The sequence below is a fragment of the Anolis carolinensis genome, unplaced genomic scaffold, assembly GCF_035594765.1.
Source record: "Anolis carolinensis isolate JA03-04 unplaced genomic scaffold, rAnoCar3.1.pri scaffold_13, whole genome shotgun sequence".
NCBI lineage: Eukaryota > Metazoa > Chordata > Lepidosauria > Squamata > Dactyloidae > Anolis > Anolis carolinensis.
In genome coordinates this window covers 4,388,025-4,405,959 of record NW_026943824.1, presented here as the reverse complement: position 1 = coordinate 4,405,959, position 17,935 = coordinate 4,388,025, and the positions used below count along the sequence as shown (strand labels likewise).

Below are 17,935 nucleotides of genomic sequence, written 5' to 3'. Positions count from 1 at the left end.
GATCAATAGATACCGCTCCGGCGGGAAGATAACGGCGCTCCATGCTGTCATGCCAGTGTCCACATGACCTTGGAGGTGTCTACGGACAACGCCGGCTCTTTGGCTTAGAAATGGAGATGAGCACCAATCCCCAGAGTGTGAGTAGATCAATAGGTACTGCTCCGGCGGGAAGGTAATGGCGCTCCATGCAGTCATGCCAATGGCCACGTGACCTTGGAGGTGTCTACGGACAACGCTGGCTCTTCGGCTTAGAAATGGAGATGAGCACCAACCCCCAGAGTGTGAGTAGATCAATAGGTACTGCTCCGGCGGGAAGGTAACGCGTTCCATGCAGTCATGCCTATGGCCACATGACCTTGGAGGTGTCTACGGACAAAGCCGGCTCTTTGGTTTAGAAATGGAGATGAGCACCAACCCCCAGACTTAACGTCAGGGGAAACCTTTACCTTCACCTATTGCTCTTTTATTGCCAGGAACTACACCAAAATGATTGAATATAATTTGTGCATGGAATTGTAGAGCTGCAAGAAAGGATGAAAGTCTTCGAGTCCAAGCCCCACTAGTCAACAACGCACAATAAAATACTCTTAAAAGTTGCAAAAGCAAAACAAGTTTCTTTACGTAGTGTCTGAAAACCAGAAAGGGATTTCCCAACCCCAGTTGCCTTGCAATGTGTCTGCTAATCTCTGTCTTTCACACAATATGCCCAGAATGAGGACACTAGGACGGAAAGAAAGAGCTCCCTCATTGCCCTCTCCATGCACCAGATTTCACTAATATGACGTGAGACCTGTTGCAGCCACAAAGCTGCCTGCGTTGGACAGTCGCCGCTTCCTCCACCGTGACATAATGCCCGCTTGTCACTTCCTTCCATGTGACCAATTTCCAATGAAGCGAACAGCAGGGAGGAGTGGGAAGGATCAACAGCCAAGGCGCCCTGAGCAAACACTAAGGCTTTCATCCAGCCCTGCCTCACTCTTCCCTTCCGCGTTGTGCCTATTGCACTCACATTTGCATGTTTTCGAACTGCTAGGTTGGCAGAAGCTGGGGCTAACAGCGGGAGCTCACCCTGCTCCCCAGATTCGAACTGCCAACCTTTCAGTCAGCAAGTTCAGCAGCTCATTGGTTTAATGCCACCGGGGAGAAATAGTATTGTATAATTCAAATCTCACCTCATCATAAGCTCAGGGAAAATTTTAGCCAACACAAATACTGACCTACCTGGAACTTCAACTTATATCTGTATGCATCTTTACATCAAAATGAGAGAATCATAGTACTGTGAGTGGACTCTCACTGAGTCTACTCCCAGCACCTCACTCCATTCAGGAACATCAGTAGTACATCCTCAGCAAGGAGCTGTCCGACTATCCAAAGAAGGCCACCCCACCAACTCCATTGGCCACTGGTTCCATTGCCAAACTGTTCCGACTGTCAAGAAGTTCTATCTATTGTTCAGTCGAAATGCATCTTTCCTTAACTTAAAACCATTAGGCCTGTTCTTACCCTCTGGGGCAGCAGAGAACAAATCCGCCCCCTCTTGAATGTAATGAATCAAATCCATGAAACCACAAATGGGAGATGAACGATTGGATAAACAATCGACAATACCATAAAGTTGCCAAGAAGACATTTAAAAGCACAGTGGAGACAAAAAGTTCTGCCTGGAGCCTCAAAGAAAGAAATACCAGCACCCTGGGGGAGAATTCCGGGGGAAGGACCTCTCCAAAAAGTGCGGAAAAGCCAAGCAAAACAAAACAAAACCTTCTTGCCAAGTCTGCACAGTTGCTTTGCATTGGGCATGGAAGGTATCCGTGAAAAGGCATCAGCAGGTCACATAAAAGTGGGCACTGTTTCTCACCCATTTCCAAGCCACGCACAGTCTCTTAGCACAATCCACAAGAACTCCCATTATTCTCAACCACAAGCCACGCTGTTTGGGGATAGTGGGGGTTCTTGTGCAGCACTTATGGAGGACAACAGATTGAGAGATGCTGCAAAGTGATAAACCACACACACACACACACACTTCCGTGTTTGTTACATGGAGAGGTTGCTTGTTTCACAACAGCCCTGTGAGGTAGGCCAGGTTGAGAAAACAGTAGTCCTCAATCAGCCTATGAGTTTTACGCTTCAGTGAGGACTTTGACATCGATTAGTGCAAGGAGCAGAACACCATTGATTGCAAAACAATCCATAATTTTAAGAGTCATTACTTGAAAACCATCTGATTAGGCTTGCTGGAAGAGATTGGGCTTTAATGCTGTTAAAGACAGGCAGTGTTGGAGTTTTTATAGCAGGTAATTCCATAATTTGGGGGCGGCTGATGTAAAAGTCTTCTGGTTAATAATTGACAGCTTGTTCTTGGCTAACTGTTGTAACTTGGCTCTTCACTCAGGCCTTTGGATAAAGATTGCTCATCCCCATAACAATCCTGTATCTGTGACCATTCTTGTACCAGTTTGCACTTTTTACCTTTGTCAACTTGATATAGACACAGGGTCTACTCCCATCCCAATTTGCACTTCCAAAAATTTGAAGCACTTTATCAGTCACTTCGTGTTTACAATATTTATATGGCGCACTTTACCCAGTCTATTTTTATAACCTCGCCGTTTTAATCCATGTTTTTATTAAGTTTTTGTCATTTATTTTTATTGGGTAATGTTTAAATTTTTATAATTGTGCATGTCGCTTGTCTATTGTTGTGTTTTATATTGTTATTGTTTTTATCCGGGCTTGGCTCCATATAAGCCGCCCTGAGTCCCCTTTGGGGAGATAGAGGCGGGGTATAAAAATAAAGTTATTATTTTATTATGACACAGCAAACAAGATAGATATGCTGAATTTCCTATCACAAAATCACAAGTCGAACACTTCCCAAGTGTCTAGGACTGTGTGATGTATTTTCGGATGATGCACGTAGATCCCAGCAGGGTGGCCTTTTGCAGTTGGCAGATCATAATTTTGTTAATGTCTGTTGTTTCCAAATGCCGGCTGAGATCTTTTGGCATGGCACCCAGTGTGCCCATCACCACCGGGCCCACCTATTCTGGTTTCTGCCAGAGTCTTTGAAGTTCAATCTTGAGGTCCTGATAGCAGCTGAGTTTTCCCTGTTGTTTTTCGTCAATGAGACTGTCACCTGGGATGGCAACATCAATGATCCAAACCTTTTTCTTTTCCACAACTGTGATGTCTGGTGTGTTGTGTTCCAGAACTTTGTCAGTCTGGATTCGGGAGTCCCACAGTTATTATTATTATTATTATTATTATTATTATTATTATTATTATTATTATTAAATGGCCCCCAGAACTCCTGTGCATCTGGAATAGATTATACCAGAGAACGTGATCCTGTAACTAACCTAAATCTTGAAGAAATTACGTACTTTACTGTAATTTTACTGTACATTGCCCATTAAATCCTTTAATGGCCAAAGAGACCAGGGGTCCCCAAACTAAGGCCCAGGGGCCGGATGCGGCCCTCTGAGGTCATTTACCTGGCCCCCGCCCTCGGTTTTATAATATAATAGAATGTATATACATATAATATTGATAATAATATTATAATGTAATACAATATAACAATAATAATAGTACCATATAATAATATTAATTATATATTCTATATTACATATAATATTACTAATAATATTACAGTATAGTGGTATAGTTCAATATAGTAATATCTAATGCTAATATTGTGCTATGCTAATAATATGTATGTACATATAATTTGTAAGCCACTCTGAGTCCCCTTTGGGTGAGAAGGGTGTGATACAAATGTAGTAAATAAATGCAGTAAATAAATAAATAATAAATAAATACATTTTAGATTTAGGCTCGCCCAAAGTCTGAAATGACTTGAAGGCACACAACAACAACAACAACAACAACAACAACAACAACAACAACAACAATCCTAATTAACTTGACTATTTCATTGGCCAGAAGCAGGAGCACACTTCCCATTGAAATCCTGATCAATGTATGTTGGTTAAAATTGTTTTTATTTTTAAATATTGCATTGTTCTTTCGTTGTTCTTGTTGTTGTTGTTGTTGCTGTTTTTGCACTACAAATAAGACATGTGCAGTGTGCATCGGAATTTGTTTGTATTTTTTTTTTCAAATGATAATCCGGCCCCTCAACAGTCTGAAGGATTGTGGACCGGCCCCCGGCTTAAAAAGTTTGAGGACCCCTGAAAGAGACTCTAAAGCAGTGGTTCCCAACCTGTGGGTCCTCAGGGGTTTCGGCCTACAACTCCCAGAAATCCAGTTCACCAGCGGTTAGGATTTCTGCGAGTTGAAGGCCAAAACATCTAGGGAGCCACAGGTTGAGAACCACTGTCCTAAAGAGATCCCATCCTCACCAATGTTCCCATCCTGCTAGGTACTCACATGAGGTCCGGCCTGTGGCGGTGCAGGATGGCACAGAAGGCCAAGCCGTCTCGGAAAGAGGTGGTCATGTTGGTGATGTTGACATCCTTGTAGCCTTGGCACTGTTGCTTGCACCACTGCTGGAGGGCTTGGATGGCTGCCATCTCAGCTTGGGTTGGGTCAAAAAATTAAAAAAGAAGTCAAGGGTGCAAGGATGCTTATGGGAGATGAAAAGCAATGGATGGCAGAACCTAATCCCAGTCTTTAGACCAATGATGGGCAAGCTTTTGCGCTTGGTGTGTCAAAATTCACCAAAAAAAAAACCTAGCATGACTTGGGTGGTGTGTCACTTCGAGAAAAAAACCATAATAGTTTAAATAAAAATGTATAATTGTAATATATAACTGTATTTAATGAATCAAAAACTATTTACTACCATTATTTCCATGTACAACAATCTATGGTACCTCTTGCTGATTTCTCTTTATTCTAGTTTCAATGTAGTCATGAATAATGAATCATATAATAATAATAATATAATAGTAATAATACGATAATATACTACAATAGTAATAGAACAATAATAGAATGATATAAGGATAATGTAACGTGCATAATTCCCATGGAGTAAACAACAAAACCACTGGACCAAATCACACCGAATTTGGCCACAAAAGATATAGTCATCCAATCAATCTGCATGCAGCAGCGTGTCAGCAAAAATGGCTAGGCGTGTCAGTGCTGACATGCGTGTCATAGGTTGTCCATCACTGCTTTAGACCATTGAAAGAGGTTGGTGACGTTGATGGAGAATGTTGGAGAGATCTTTCTAGGAGACACAATGTCTAAACTTCTGGTTTCCTGGAATGTAGAGACAGCGAAGAAGTTGGTGATCTCCCAAAAACTTCCTAGTATGGACTACAAAGCTAAAGTATGTTGTCTTCGCTGTTTCCAAACTCTCTTCTGAGTCCACCAGCTTTCCTTCTTCTTGGACACCAAGGGAGAAGGAGGGCGAAACTCAATCCAAGCCCAAATGGCTACAAAAAGCGGGCAACAGGAGAGTCCACATTTCCCCCTTTTTTTTAAGGTGTAGGTCGGCGGTCAAGAGGGGATTTGGAGGCGGAGGGGCGGGAGGAGGGGGACCCCTGCCCCCCAGCAGGACATCCGGGGGATGCAGAGTGCAGACGAGGAAGAAAAGGAGCCTTGTCGCGCGTCAAAGTTGGAGAAAAGTCGGCGCGTCAAAGTGGGAGCCGCTCCGTGCGTAAAGGCGCGCAGAGAAAGACCTCTCCAAAAAGAGACCCGAGCCTTGGCCGTGGCGCTCTCCAAACTTCGGCGTTTCTTCTTTTGGGAAGCCCAGGGAGAACTCCAACCGCCGGATCCGTGGAAAAGAGGGAGGAGGAGGCGGTGGAGGAGGCGGAGGGAAGAAACTTTCAGGCGGAGGGAAGCCAGAGCCAGAGCCAATGGAGCCCGGTGGGGAGGGCCGGCCCTTGGACTCCGCCTCCGATGGAAATGGGGACCAGGGTTGTTGTATGTTTTATGGCAGGGGTCCCCAAACTAAGGCCCGGGGGCCGGATGCGGCCCTCCGAGGTCATTGACCTGGCCCCCGCCCTCAGTTTTATAATATAACATATTGTATATACATATAATATTGATAATAATATTATAATGTAATACAATATAACACTAATAATAATACCATATAATAATAATACCATATAATAATATTAATTATATATTCATATTAAAAATGAAAATAATTTTAACCAACATAAACCTATCAGGATTTCAATAGGAAGTGTGGGCCTGCTTCTGGCCAATGAGATAGTCAGGTTAATTAGGATTGTTGTTGTTGTTGTTGTTGTTGTGTGCCTACAAGTCATGTCAGGCTTTGGGTGAGGCGAAGTCCCAAATTATTTATTTATTCATTTACTACATTTATTTACTACATTTATATCCCACCCTTCTCACCCCAAAGGGGACTCGGAGCAGCTGTATGTACATACAATATATTATATTATTAGCATAGCACAATATTAGCATTATATATCATCATATTGAACTATACCACTATACCAGGGGTCCCCAAACTAAGGCCCGGGGGCCGGATGCGGCCCTCCGAGGTCATTTACCTGGCCCCCGCCCTCCGTTTTATAATATAATATATTGTATATACATATAATATTGATAATAATATTATAATGTAATACAATAGAACACTAATCATAATACCATATAATAATATTAATTATATATTCTATATAACATATATTTTAACTAATAATATTACAGTATAGTGATATAGTTCAATATAGTAATATATAATACTAATATTGTGCTATGCTAATAATATAATATATTGTATGTGCATATAATTTGTAAGCCACTCTGAGTCCCCTTTAGGGTGAGAAGGGTGTGATACAAATGTAGTAAATAAATGCAGTAAATAAATAATAAATAAATTTTAGACTTAGGCTCACCCAAAGTCTGAAATGACTTGAAGGCACACAACAACAACAACAACAACAACAACAACCCTAATTAACTTGACTATCTCATTGGACCACACTTCCCATTGAAATCCTGATAAATGTATGTTGGTTAAAATTGTTTTTATTTTTAAATATTGTATTGTTCTTTCATTGTTCTTGCTGTTGTTGTTGTTGTTGTTGTTGTTTTTGCACTACGAATAAGACATGTGCAGTGTGCATAGGAATTTGTATTTTTTTTCAAATGATAATCCGGCCCCTCAACAGTCTGAAGGATTGTGGACCGGCCCTCGGCTTAAAAAGTTTGGGGACCCCTGCAGTAGAGTCTCACTTATCCAACATAAACGGGCCGGCAGAATGTTGGATAAGTGAATATGTTGGATAATAAGGAGGCATTAAGGAAAAGCCTATTAAACATCAAATTAGGTTATGATTTTACAAATGAAGCACCCAAACATCATGTTAGACAACAAATTTGGCAGAAAAAGTAGTTCAATACGCAGTAAAGCTATGTAGTAATTACTGTATTTATGAATTTAGCACAAAATTTCACGATATATTGAAAACATTGACTCCAAAAATGCGTTGGATAATCCAGAACGTTGGATAAGCGAGTGTTGGATAAGTGAGACTCTACTGTACAGTAATAACTACATAGCATTACTGCGTATTGAACTACTTTTTCTGTCAAATTTGTTGTATAACATGATGTTTTGGTGCTTTATTTGTAAAATCATAACCTAATTTGATGTTTAATAGGCTTTTCCTTAATCCCTCCTTACTATCCAACATATTCACTTATCCAACATTCTGCCGGCCCGTTTATGTTGGATAAGTGAGACTCTACTGTATATAGATAATAATAACTTTATTTTTATACCCCGCCTCTATCTCCCCAAAGGGGACTCAGGGCGGCTTACATGGGGCCAAGCCCGAATGAAAACAATAGCAACATAAAACACAACAATAGACAAGAGACATGCACAATTATAAAAATTTTAAACATTAGCCAATAAAAACAAATGACAAGAACGAATATAAACATAGTTCAAAACGGAAAGGTTGTAAAAGTAGACTGGGTAAGGTGCACCATATAAATATTGTAAACATGAGGTGACTGATAAAGTGCTGCAAATTCTTGGGACTGTTGTTTTGGATTGTTATTTCATCTCTGGGCAGGTCAGCCCGTGAATGTCCTTTCGGTTTGTGCCCATTTGCAACATTAGACCCAGTGCTGCTTGTATCTGTCATCGGCTCTTTTGCAGTGGATGGTTCGGTGTCTTCTGACCTGGAAGTCTCAGCTTCCAGGACTCTCTTGTTTCATTTTGGAAGTAAGAAGCATTCAGAATGGTTTGCCATTGCCCTCTTACAAAATTGAATATGCCATCTGACTTTAAAACAGCATTAAAGACCAGCCTTTCCAGTCTTTGGTGCTATTTTAAAATCAGATTAAATGTTGAATTTTAAATTATGTCCTGGTTGCTGTAATGTGTACTCATTGTATATGTTCTTTTAAACTGATGTTTAAGTAGGTTATGTGTTATGTGTTTTTAACTCCTTGCATGTTGTTATCAAGGAGTCCCCGGTGACGCAGAAGATTAAACCACTGGCTGCTGAACTTGCTGAGTGAGAGAGAGCAAGGTGAGCTCCTGCTGTTAGCCCCAGCTTCTGCCAACCTGGCAGTTCGAAAACATGCAAATATGAGTAGATCAATAGGTAAGTGCTCAGGTGGGAAAGTAACAGCGCTCCATGCAGTCATGCCAGTGGCCACATGACCTTGGAGATGTCTATGGACAATGCCGGCTCTTTGGCTTAGAAATGGAGACGAGCACCAACTCCGAATCGGACACGACTAAACTTAATGTCAGGGGAAAACCTTTACCTTTACCTATCTATATTGCTATGTGAGATGGTTTGTATGCCAATGACACCATAGCAAGGATGGAGAATACAGAGTTTGTGGATCATGTAAGGTCCCCAAAACCTCTTGGTGGCCCTCCATAGTTCATATCGGATAATATGAACCATAATCATTGGGCAACTCTAGTTGTTGGCTGTATCGGAGATTGTTTTGTGTCCCCTCTTCCAAATTGGTATCTTGGCAGAAGTTATAAGAGTGTGGATTCAGAGGAAATGTCAGGAAGACGGCAACGGACTCACGTTGGCCATGGTGCAGCCAAAGAGGCAAGGTAAAGGCTTTCTCCCACTTTCTTCAAAGGGCTGCTGGCCATAAATTGGGTGGGAAAGATTAATAATACATACCATATAATATATTGATGGCAGTTCTATGGGCATGAAATGGATCATATACATTAATATATAACCACCCTTACGAATAATTCACCGCTCGCCTCCGCGTCTTGTCAGTGGTCACTGGACAATGTATTTACTTTATGGTAAGGATTATGGATGGCGTTATAAATGGCTCTCCGGCCTGTTGTGTCCGCCACTCCCACCCCGTTCATTTGATTATTAATGGGTTCCCGAACAATACCGGCACAACGGCGCAAACAATGCGGCATTAATATTTGATGCCGCATCTATCGCCTCCCCATTCATCATTTATAACAGGCTACAAAAACATGATAAAACATTTATTACACATTTATAGATCATTTCCCTACTAAAGCAAAGTTGTGTTATAAATGCATTATTAATCCTCCGCGCTGTTTATAGGGATATCTTGTAATAAGGGTTTAGCATATGTTGCTCTACAACCGGGATAATAAATAGGACGTCGGACGCTGATGGGAAATATATTACACCAGAGGAACTTTGCTTCCCTCTTCCATTGGACGAGTTCGGCAGCGGAAAAGAAGGCGGCGGAGGCATCTGTTTGTACTTAGGTTACACCAGGAATTAATTGGCGCTTTTGGAGGCCGCTCGGAAGGGCCCCAGATGGATTTGAACAAAGGAACATTCAGTGTGAAAGAAAGGCACTAGTTGGACTCCAAAGGATTCTGGACAACAACATTATCTTCACCCAGCAGCTTTCTAGTGAACCATCTTGGTTAGTAGGACAGTGGTTAGTGGAAGGTGGCACTCCATTGACTAGTAGCCTGGTATGGATACATTTCCCATTCTGATAGTAGCTCCCATATTTTCCCAGGTCTTATATTATTTTTGGCTCCAAAAGATGCAGTAAGGCTTATTTGTTAATGTGGGATTTGTGTATTGATAGTGTTTAAATGCAATTTGTGCCATGCTTGTATTGCAACTGATTGCATCATCCAGAATGTACCATAGCGTGGAAAGAGTGAATTGCCAAAAAGCTATGATGATGTCGAAGAGATAAACAAACACTATATAGGTTCAAAACATAAAAAGAGATGTGTATATTAGAGCATCTTGCAAAGGCCACAGAAATAGCCAGGCCTCTCTGAGTATAGAGCTATCTTCCTTCTATGTAAAAAGGATAAGCGAATACTAAAGCTTCAAAACATAAGTTGCACTATGTAATTTTGAGCACCATATGCATACAATATTACCTGAGAGTTAACAACAATAATGAAAATAATAAGTACAGTCAACTGTTATAATCCACAGTAGTATCTTCCAGACTGTAATAGTCTCCACTATTTCAACATCAATTGAATTTGGCAACCAAAATAATCTAAGCACATTCAACCTTTGCAAAATAATATTGGTTAATATATCTTTTGAGACTTCACAGGTATTGAAAAGCTTGTTCCAAAAAAACCTTGACCAAAAATTCTTTTGATTCTTTGAGATCCTGTGTTGATGACATCAAATGTATAGCATATCTTTTGAAATTACGGTCTATTGGAAGTAAGTTCAGTTTCTCAAGAGTAAGATCCCAAGTCTGGGGAACAAACTATACACTAGGGAGTATCCAGACACAAGTATTTGTGCAGATTGATTGCATAGGGTTCAGTTGAGTTCTGTCTGCCTAGAGTTTGAGTCAAGTCCTGTGTCCATCTGTCGTCTGTTAGTCTGTTTGTGTTGATACAGTAAAACTTTGCAAATAGTTTTACCAACGTCTCTGAGTGTCTCTTCGTTCTGCGCTCCACTGATTCCATCCAACTACTGCTGCGCTGCAAATACTCTGACATTATTTTCAGGGGATGTCTTATTTTTTCATGTACAACAACCTACTGGGCCGGGCTGTGTCTCAGGCTGGTTAGTAGCCAGCTATGACCAAGAACTCATGAGTTCGAGGCCAGCCATTGTCGGAGTGAGCACCAGACAATTAAAATAAAAAATAGCCCTGTCCGTTGTTGACCTAAGCAACCCAAAGGACAGTTGCATCTGTCAAGTAGGAAAATTTAGGGACCGCTTATGCGGGGAGGCTAATTTAACTGATTTACAACATCATAAAAAACACCCAGCAGCCTGCGTGCCGGATGAGGAAGTACTCCATCAAAAGGACTCGTGGTCACAGTGGATGATGAAGCAGCAGCAGCTCCTGTGGCTGGAATCAAGCATACCCTCTCAAAGCCAGAAGCTGGGAAGTTAAATAGCCTCTGTGTCTGTTTGTCTGTGTGTTATTTGTTCAATGGCATTGAATGTTTGCCATATATATGTACATTGTGATCCACCCTGAGTCCCCTTCGGGGTGAGAAGGGCGGAATATAAATTCTGTAAATAAATAATACATTTAGCATCCATCTGTTTACATAGGTGTTTACCTCTTATCCAAAGGTGCTTGCTTAGGTATGTATTTTAGGTATTAATTTCAATGATATTATTTACTTATTTATTTCTAACATTTCTATCCTGCCCTTCTCACCCAAAGGGACACAGGGCGGCTTACAACAATTGGCAAAAAATTCAATGCCTACACATAGTTAAAAACCGCAAACAGTACATACAATCAGTTAAAACTGTTAAAATACAATATAAAAATGTAAACATATTATTAGAGCTATTCGTCCAAGAAAACTCTTGCTTTAGTCATAAATTGGTCCATATTGTCTTTGTCATTTATTCATTAAAAGCCTGAGCACATAACCATGTTTTGAAAGCTCTTCTGAAGCCCAGAAGGGTCGGGGCTTAATATATAATAGTTATATATAGTTATATATAGTTATTATATATTACTATTTTATATGTGTTTTCGAAGGCTTTCGTGGCCAGAATCGTTGGGTTGATGTGAGTTTTCCGGGCTGTATGGCCATGTGCCAGAAGCATTCTCTCCTGACATTTCACCCACATCTATGGCAGGCATCCTCAGAGATTTTATTTATTAATTTATTATTTATTACAACATTTATATCCCGCCCTTCTCACCCGAGAGGGGACTCAGGGCAGCTTACAATAAACACATATATAAAAATTGTACAATACACTATAAATCAGATTTAAAAAAATTATTAGCTTACATCAACATTCATAAAAACATTCTAAAGTTCTCCAGAAATGCTGGACCACTCTAACCATGTTGGATAACACAGAGAAGCCTTTGAAATCCAGAAGCATGCGGACAATTTCAACAGAAAGGAGGAAACCATGAAAATGAACACAATCTCACTACCTCACAACCTCTGAGGATGCCTGCCATAGATGTGGGCGAAACGTCAGGAAAGAATGCTTCTGGAACATGGCCATACAGCCCGGAAAACATACAACAAGCCTAAACAAAATCTGGCTACCAGTATTTTTAAAAAAACAACTCTAAAATCAAAAGAGTAAATAAATAAAACACTCAGAAAACAGGGGAATTCCTGACATGAAACAATCAGGGCCAGCTAACACTTCCCGACAAAGGATTTCCCTAGGCAGGAAGAACCAGGCATTGAAGCTGCAAGGCCATTCAATGCTAATCAAGGTGGCCAATTGCTACATTCACACTCGCCTCCAACAGGACAACCTAGTTTCCAACAAGCCTCACAACCTCTCAGGATGCCTGCCATATATGTGGGTGAAACGTCAGGAGAGAATGCTTCTGGAACACGGCCCAGAAAATACCCAACAACCCAGCAAGAGCATCCTTCCTTCCAAAACATACCCGGTCTTTGCATTCAATCTCCTTGGATTCGGAAGCAGCAGAAGCCGCCGTGAGCCGAGGAGAGCACATTAGCAATAAACAATAATAGGTATTTAGTGGCTCTGTAGCTTCAAATCACCCTGCAAATATTAACCAATTAACCTCTCCTGCCCTGAGGAGGGATGTAAATTAATATTATGAGAAGACGGCGGACTGATGTTTTACAATTTCAGCCCACAGCGGGCCCCGAGGTGGAGGAAGGAGCCCATTTAGAGGGTAATTTCTGCAGGGACGTCCTTTGGGTCCTCCGGGGCTTGGGATTGGTAAGTAGCCGCGACGAAGGTCCAGAACGGAAGCGGACATATAAGCGCCGTACTCTTGGGAGCTTTAGGGATTAACGGGTCACATTCCAGTTTTTGTTGAAGTATCTTCCCTTGAAAAATCCCTGTCCTTGCTTTATCCCTTTGGAGAGGAGGCCTTGTACAAAAAATGAACACCAAAGTCTGGATTGTCCATGCCACCATATATCTAGACCAGGGGTCTCCAAACTAAGGCCCGAGGGCCGGATGCAAGTCATTGACCTGGCCCCTGTCTTAAACTTTAGACTTAGGGTTGACCTAAGTCTAACTGGTCTTTGGAGGTCTCTTTGCTTAGCTATGGTCCTATGAGATAGTCTAGATGGTCTTTGAAGGTCTCTTTGCTTAGCTACGGCCTTATGAAATCATCTAGGTGGTCTCTGAGATCCCTTTCCTTATCTGTGGTTTTCTGATGGCCTGATGAGATCATCTAGATGGGCTTTGAGGGTCCCTTTCATTACCGATAATCTTATGAGACCACCTAGATGTTCTTTGGAGGTCTCTTTGCTTACCGATGGTCTTATGAGACCGTCTAGATGTTCTTTGGAGGTCTCTTTGCTTACCGATGGTCTTATGAGACCGTCTAGATGTTCTTTGGAGGTCTCTTTGCTTACCGATGGTCTTATGAGACCATCTAGATGTTCTTTGGAGGTCTCTTTGCTTACCGATGGTCTTATGAGACCACCTAGATGTTCTTTGGAGGTCTCTTTGCTTACCGATGGTCTTATGAGACCACCTAGATGTTCTTTGGAGGTCTCTTTGCTTACCGATGGTCTTATGAGACCACCTAGATGTTCTTTGGAGGTCTCTTTGCTTACCGATGGTCTTATGAGACCACCTAGATGTTCTTTGGAGGTCTCTTTGCTTACCGATGGTCTTATGAGACCGTCTAGATGTTCTTTGGAGGTCTCTTTGCTTAGCTATGGTCCTATGAGATAGTCTAGATGGTCTTTGAAGGTCTCTTTGCTTAGCTACGGCCTTATGAAATCATCTAGGTGGTCTCTGAGATCCCTTTCCTTATCTGTGGTTTTCTGATGGCCTGATGAGATCATCTAGATGGGCTTTGAGGGTCCCTTTCATTACCGATAATCTTATGAGACCACCTAGATGTTCTTTGGAGGTCTCTTTGCTTACCGATGGTCTTATGAGACCACCTAGATGTTCTTTGGAGGTCTCTTTGCTTACCGATGGTTTTATGAGATCGTCTAGATCAGGGGTCCCCAAACTAAGGCCATGGGTCAGATGTGGTCCTCCAAGGTTCTTTACCTGGCCTCTGTCCTAAGCTTTAGACTAAGGGTTGACCTAAGTCTGAAATGACTTGAAGGCACACAACAACAACTTTGGACTATTTCATCATAGTCTAGTCCTGCAACACTCTGGGGGGCTGTGAATCGGCCCTCCACTTTAAAAGTTTGAGGACCCCTGATCTAGACAGAGAAGAAAGTGGATAGGAAGAAAACCAGCTCATTTGCAATACGGTGCTGGAGAAGGAGAGTTCTGCAGAAACCAGAGACAAATAAATGGGTCCAAGAGTCTGAACTCTCCCTTGAATCCAAGATGACTCAACCGAGGCTGTTGTACTTTGGACATATCAGGAAAAGACACGATTCATTACAAAAGGCAATAAGAAAAGTGGAACACCGAATTAAAGGTTGATAGGACTCGAGCAGAAGAGTCCATAGCAAGCTATCTTTAGGTATCTCATTCATTGGGTTGCCATAAGTTATTTAATGATAGTTAACATGAAAAAAAATAAGATCTGAACTCTCCCTAGATGCCAAGAAGCTTAAACGAAGGTCGTCGGATTTGGATGCATCATGAGAAGCTATGACTCTTTAAAGAAGGCGGAAGCATAGAATAATATAAGCATAGAATAATAGAGTTGGAAGAGACCACATAGGCCATCAAATCCAACCCCCTACCATGCAGGAAAAGTACCATCAAAACACCCCAAACAGATGGCCACTCATTCTGTATTTCAAAGCCTTCAAAGGAGCTACCATCAGACTTCAAGGCAAAGAGTTCCGCTGTTGAGCAGATCTTCCTGACTGTAAGTTCTTCCTAATGTTCAGGTGGAATCTCCTTTCCAGTCCTTTGAGTCCTAGTCTTAGGACACCTTTTCACATGTTCATACATGGCTCTCATGTCTTCTCAACCTTCTCTTCTGCAGGCAAAACAGACCCAGCTCTTTAAGACGCTCCTCAGAGGGATTATTCATGGTCTCAACAGTCAGGGCATCATTCCTTTATCTCCCTGGCAGAGAGGAAGCTATTCCATCAGTACCTTCTCATGCAAATCTCGTGTATGTATATAGATAATTTGTGAATGAAGTGTCCTGTTAAACCATGAGCTACTGAAAATCTTGTTGACTGGAAGGTTGGCAGTTTGAGCCGTAGGTCGGGGTGAGCTCCCGCCATCAGCCCTAACTTCTGCTTACCAAGCACTTCGAAAATAGCAATGCGAGTAGATAAATAGGTACCGCTTTGGTGAAGAAGTAAAAGACACTCCTGAAAAACATGCCGGCAAATCTGATCAGGAATGTGTCCATGGACATCCATGTCCTTGGCGTGGAAAATGGAACAACAGCACCTCCTCATGGCTGAGTCGAGCACAGCTTCCAGATGCCGGAGATGAAAACTGGGAAGCCTTGCCTCTGTCTATGTACTGTCTGTCTTTGTTATTAATGGTGACGGCATTGAATGTTTGCTATGTATGTATTCTATAATTCGCTCTGAGTCCCACTGTCATGATCTCTGATCTTATGACATCTCCGGACACAGAGCACGCGCTGACAAAGAACAGATGCCAGCCATAAAACGGGCCAGCCATAAAACCTCAATTACCCTCTGGTATGTGAGAGCCCCTATATAAATGGGCTACAGAGAAGATTCTGGTATTCAGTACAAAAAAAAAACCCGTTTGAATCTACCCAGCGTGTGTCTTGGTGCTTTCTTCTGGAGAAGACTTACCCACAGCGCAACTGGAAGAAGAGAACCTAACACCCGCTTGGGGAGATAAAGCGGAATATATTATTATAATATTATTATTATTAAGAGGAAGATCTTGGATAAGGCTCAAGCAAGGAAGATATAGCCCTGACTTTGCAAAATCTGAGCAGGAGGATTCATAACAAAGTGTCTTGGAGATCTCTCATTCTTTGGGTTGCCAACTGATGGCAATTACAAACAGCAAGGAGGGATAGGATCCCAGAACTGCATTGCTGATGGGATCCCCAAAGGCCATCTAGTCTATCTCAGCCAATGCAAGAATCCACAGTACCAAGGAAGTGGAAAAACATTTGCTGACAGGATGTTCTTCCAATATTTTTCAAGCAATTGCTTTGGTTTTTACTCCTAAAAGCTGGGAGGAGCACACGCCATTGCCAAATTTCTAGCACTGCAGAGAACGAAACACTGAAAGCTGGTCCTTGAAAAAAATCATGAAGATCTAGATTGGATTTTCCTGTATTTCTAAATCATTTTGCCAACCCAAATGCCCTCTTTTACATAACAAAACCCCTGCCCTTCGTTGCTCTTTTCCATCTCGACTGCTCTCCTTGCTAAACCCGCCCCATTTGCTTCATTTCTCCGGCTCCTGTTCTTCTCCTGGAATCAGAAACTGAATTAAAAAATAAATACTCTAGCAACAATTAAGAATTTCATTACGATACAATAGGACGGTTGTGGCTGCGGCATAATTATTAAGCTATAATTGCTAATTGTCTTATTAGCATTTGACAATTATGCAAATGATGGCAAACAGGCCGTAATGGCAATAAAATGACTTTTTATTTTTACACTAATAAAGAGATTGCAGATTGCGGCCGTTTTTTACTCTCCGGAGTTTATTGGGAATTACTCAAACGAAGCGCCGGTGAATTCGGTCAAAGGGGAGGAAGGCCATCATCTCTCACAGCGATTAGCTCTGCTGAACTTTGGCAAATGCATTTGGGGGTCAAGTCTTTATGGGGGCAAATTATCCATCTTCTGCATTGCTTTTTCCACGGGGCCTGGGTGCGAATCCTGCTCTTCTTGGCTTGCTTTTACATAAAGAGAATTTCTTATTCCCCGTTAGAAATTATTTTATTGTTTCATTTTATTTAGGGGCCCAAATCACAGCTCCGACGATTCCATAGAATTGAGCCATGACAGTTCCAAGTGGTGCCAAATCGCATTAATTTTTCAATATAGAATGAACCCATAGCAACACGTCTCTAACTCAGCGAATCCCTGGTTCAGTCAGGAGTTCAAGCTACTACCTCAAGTGAAATTCATCATCCTTAAACTGCTGTGGGAAACGGCACAGTGATTAGCCTTGGATTTCTTTCGGTGCCCGCTGCGGCCACTAAAGCCACCCGCTAAAACAGCAAAGGTTGAAAAATCAACAATGAGTTCTTGTTTTTCCAAGAGGCTGAAGCGATCTCTGAAAGCTAAGTCGGTCCTTTGGAGGAACCAGCCTATGACTCTGGAGACTTAGGTTCAAATCCCCACTTGGCCATGGAACATATTGGAGGACTTGGGGCATGCCACACTCTCTCAGCCTCAAAGATAAATCTCCAGGAAAACCCTATGATTGCCATCACTTGGAAATGCCCTGAAAAAATACAGCAACAATACATAAGTATGTCTCCTGGATAGACTATTTAGGAGATTAAGGGAGCTATAGATAATAATAATAATAATAATAATAATAATAATAATAATAATAATAATAATAATATAAATAAAAATAATAAAATCATGATCCGCCAACTGTAAAAGGCCACCCTA

At 41.6% G+C, this 17,935-nt stretch overlaps 1 protein-coding gene across 1 annotated transcript in view; it reads right to left on the bottom strand.

Annotated features, from left to right (window-relative positions):
• micall2 (MICAL like 2) overlaps positions 1 to 5,778 on the bottom strand; it is a 37,165-nt gene extending 31,387 nt beyond the window's left edge. The window contains exon 1 of the mRNA XM_062964151.1: positions 4,399 to 5,778. Within this exon, the coding sequence (XP_062820221.1) occupies positions 4,399 to 4,541 (143 nt within the window). The 5' untranslated portion in view covers positions 4,542 to 5,778. The remainder of the gene's footprint in view (positions 1 to 4,398) is intronic.
• Positions 5,779 to 17,935: the final 12,157 nt, after the last annotated feature.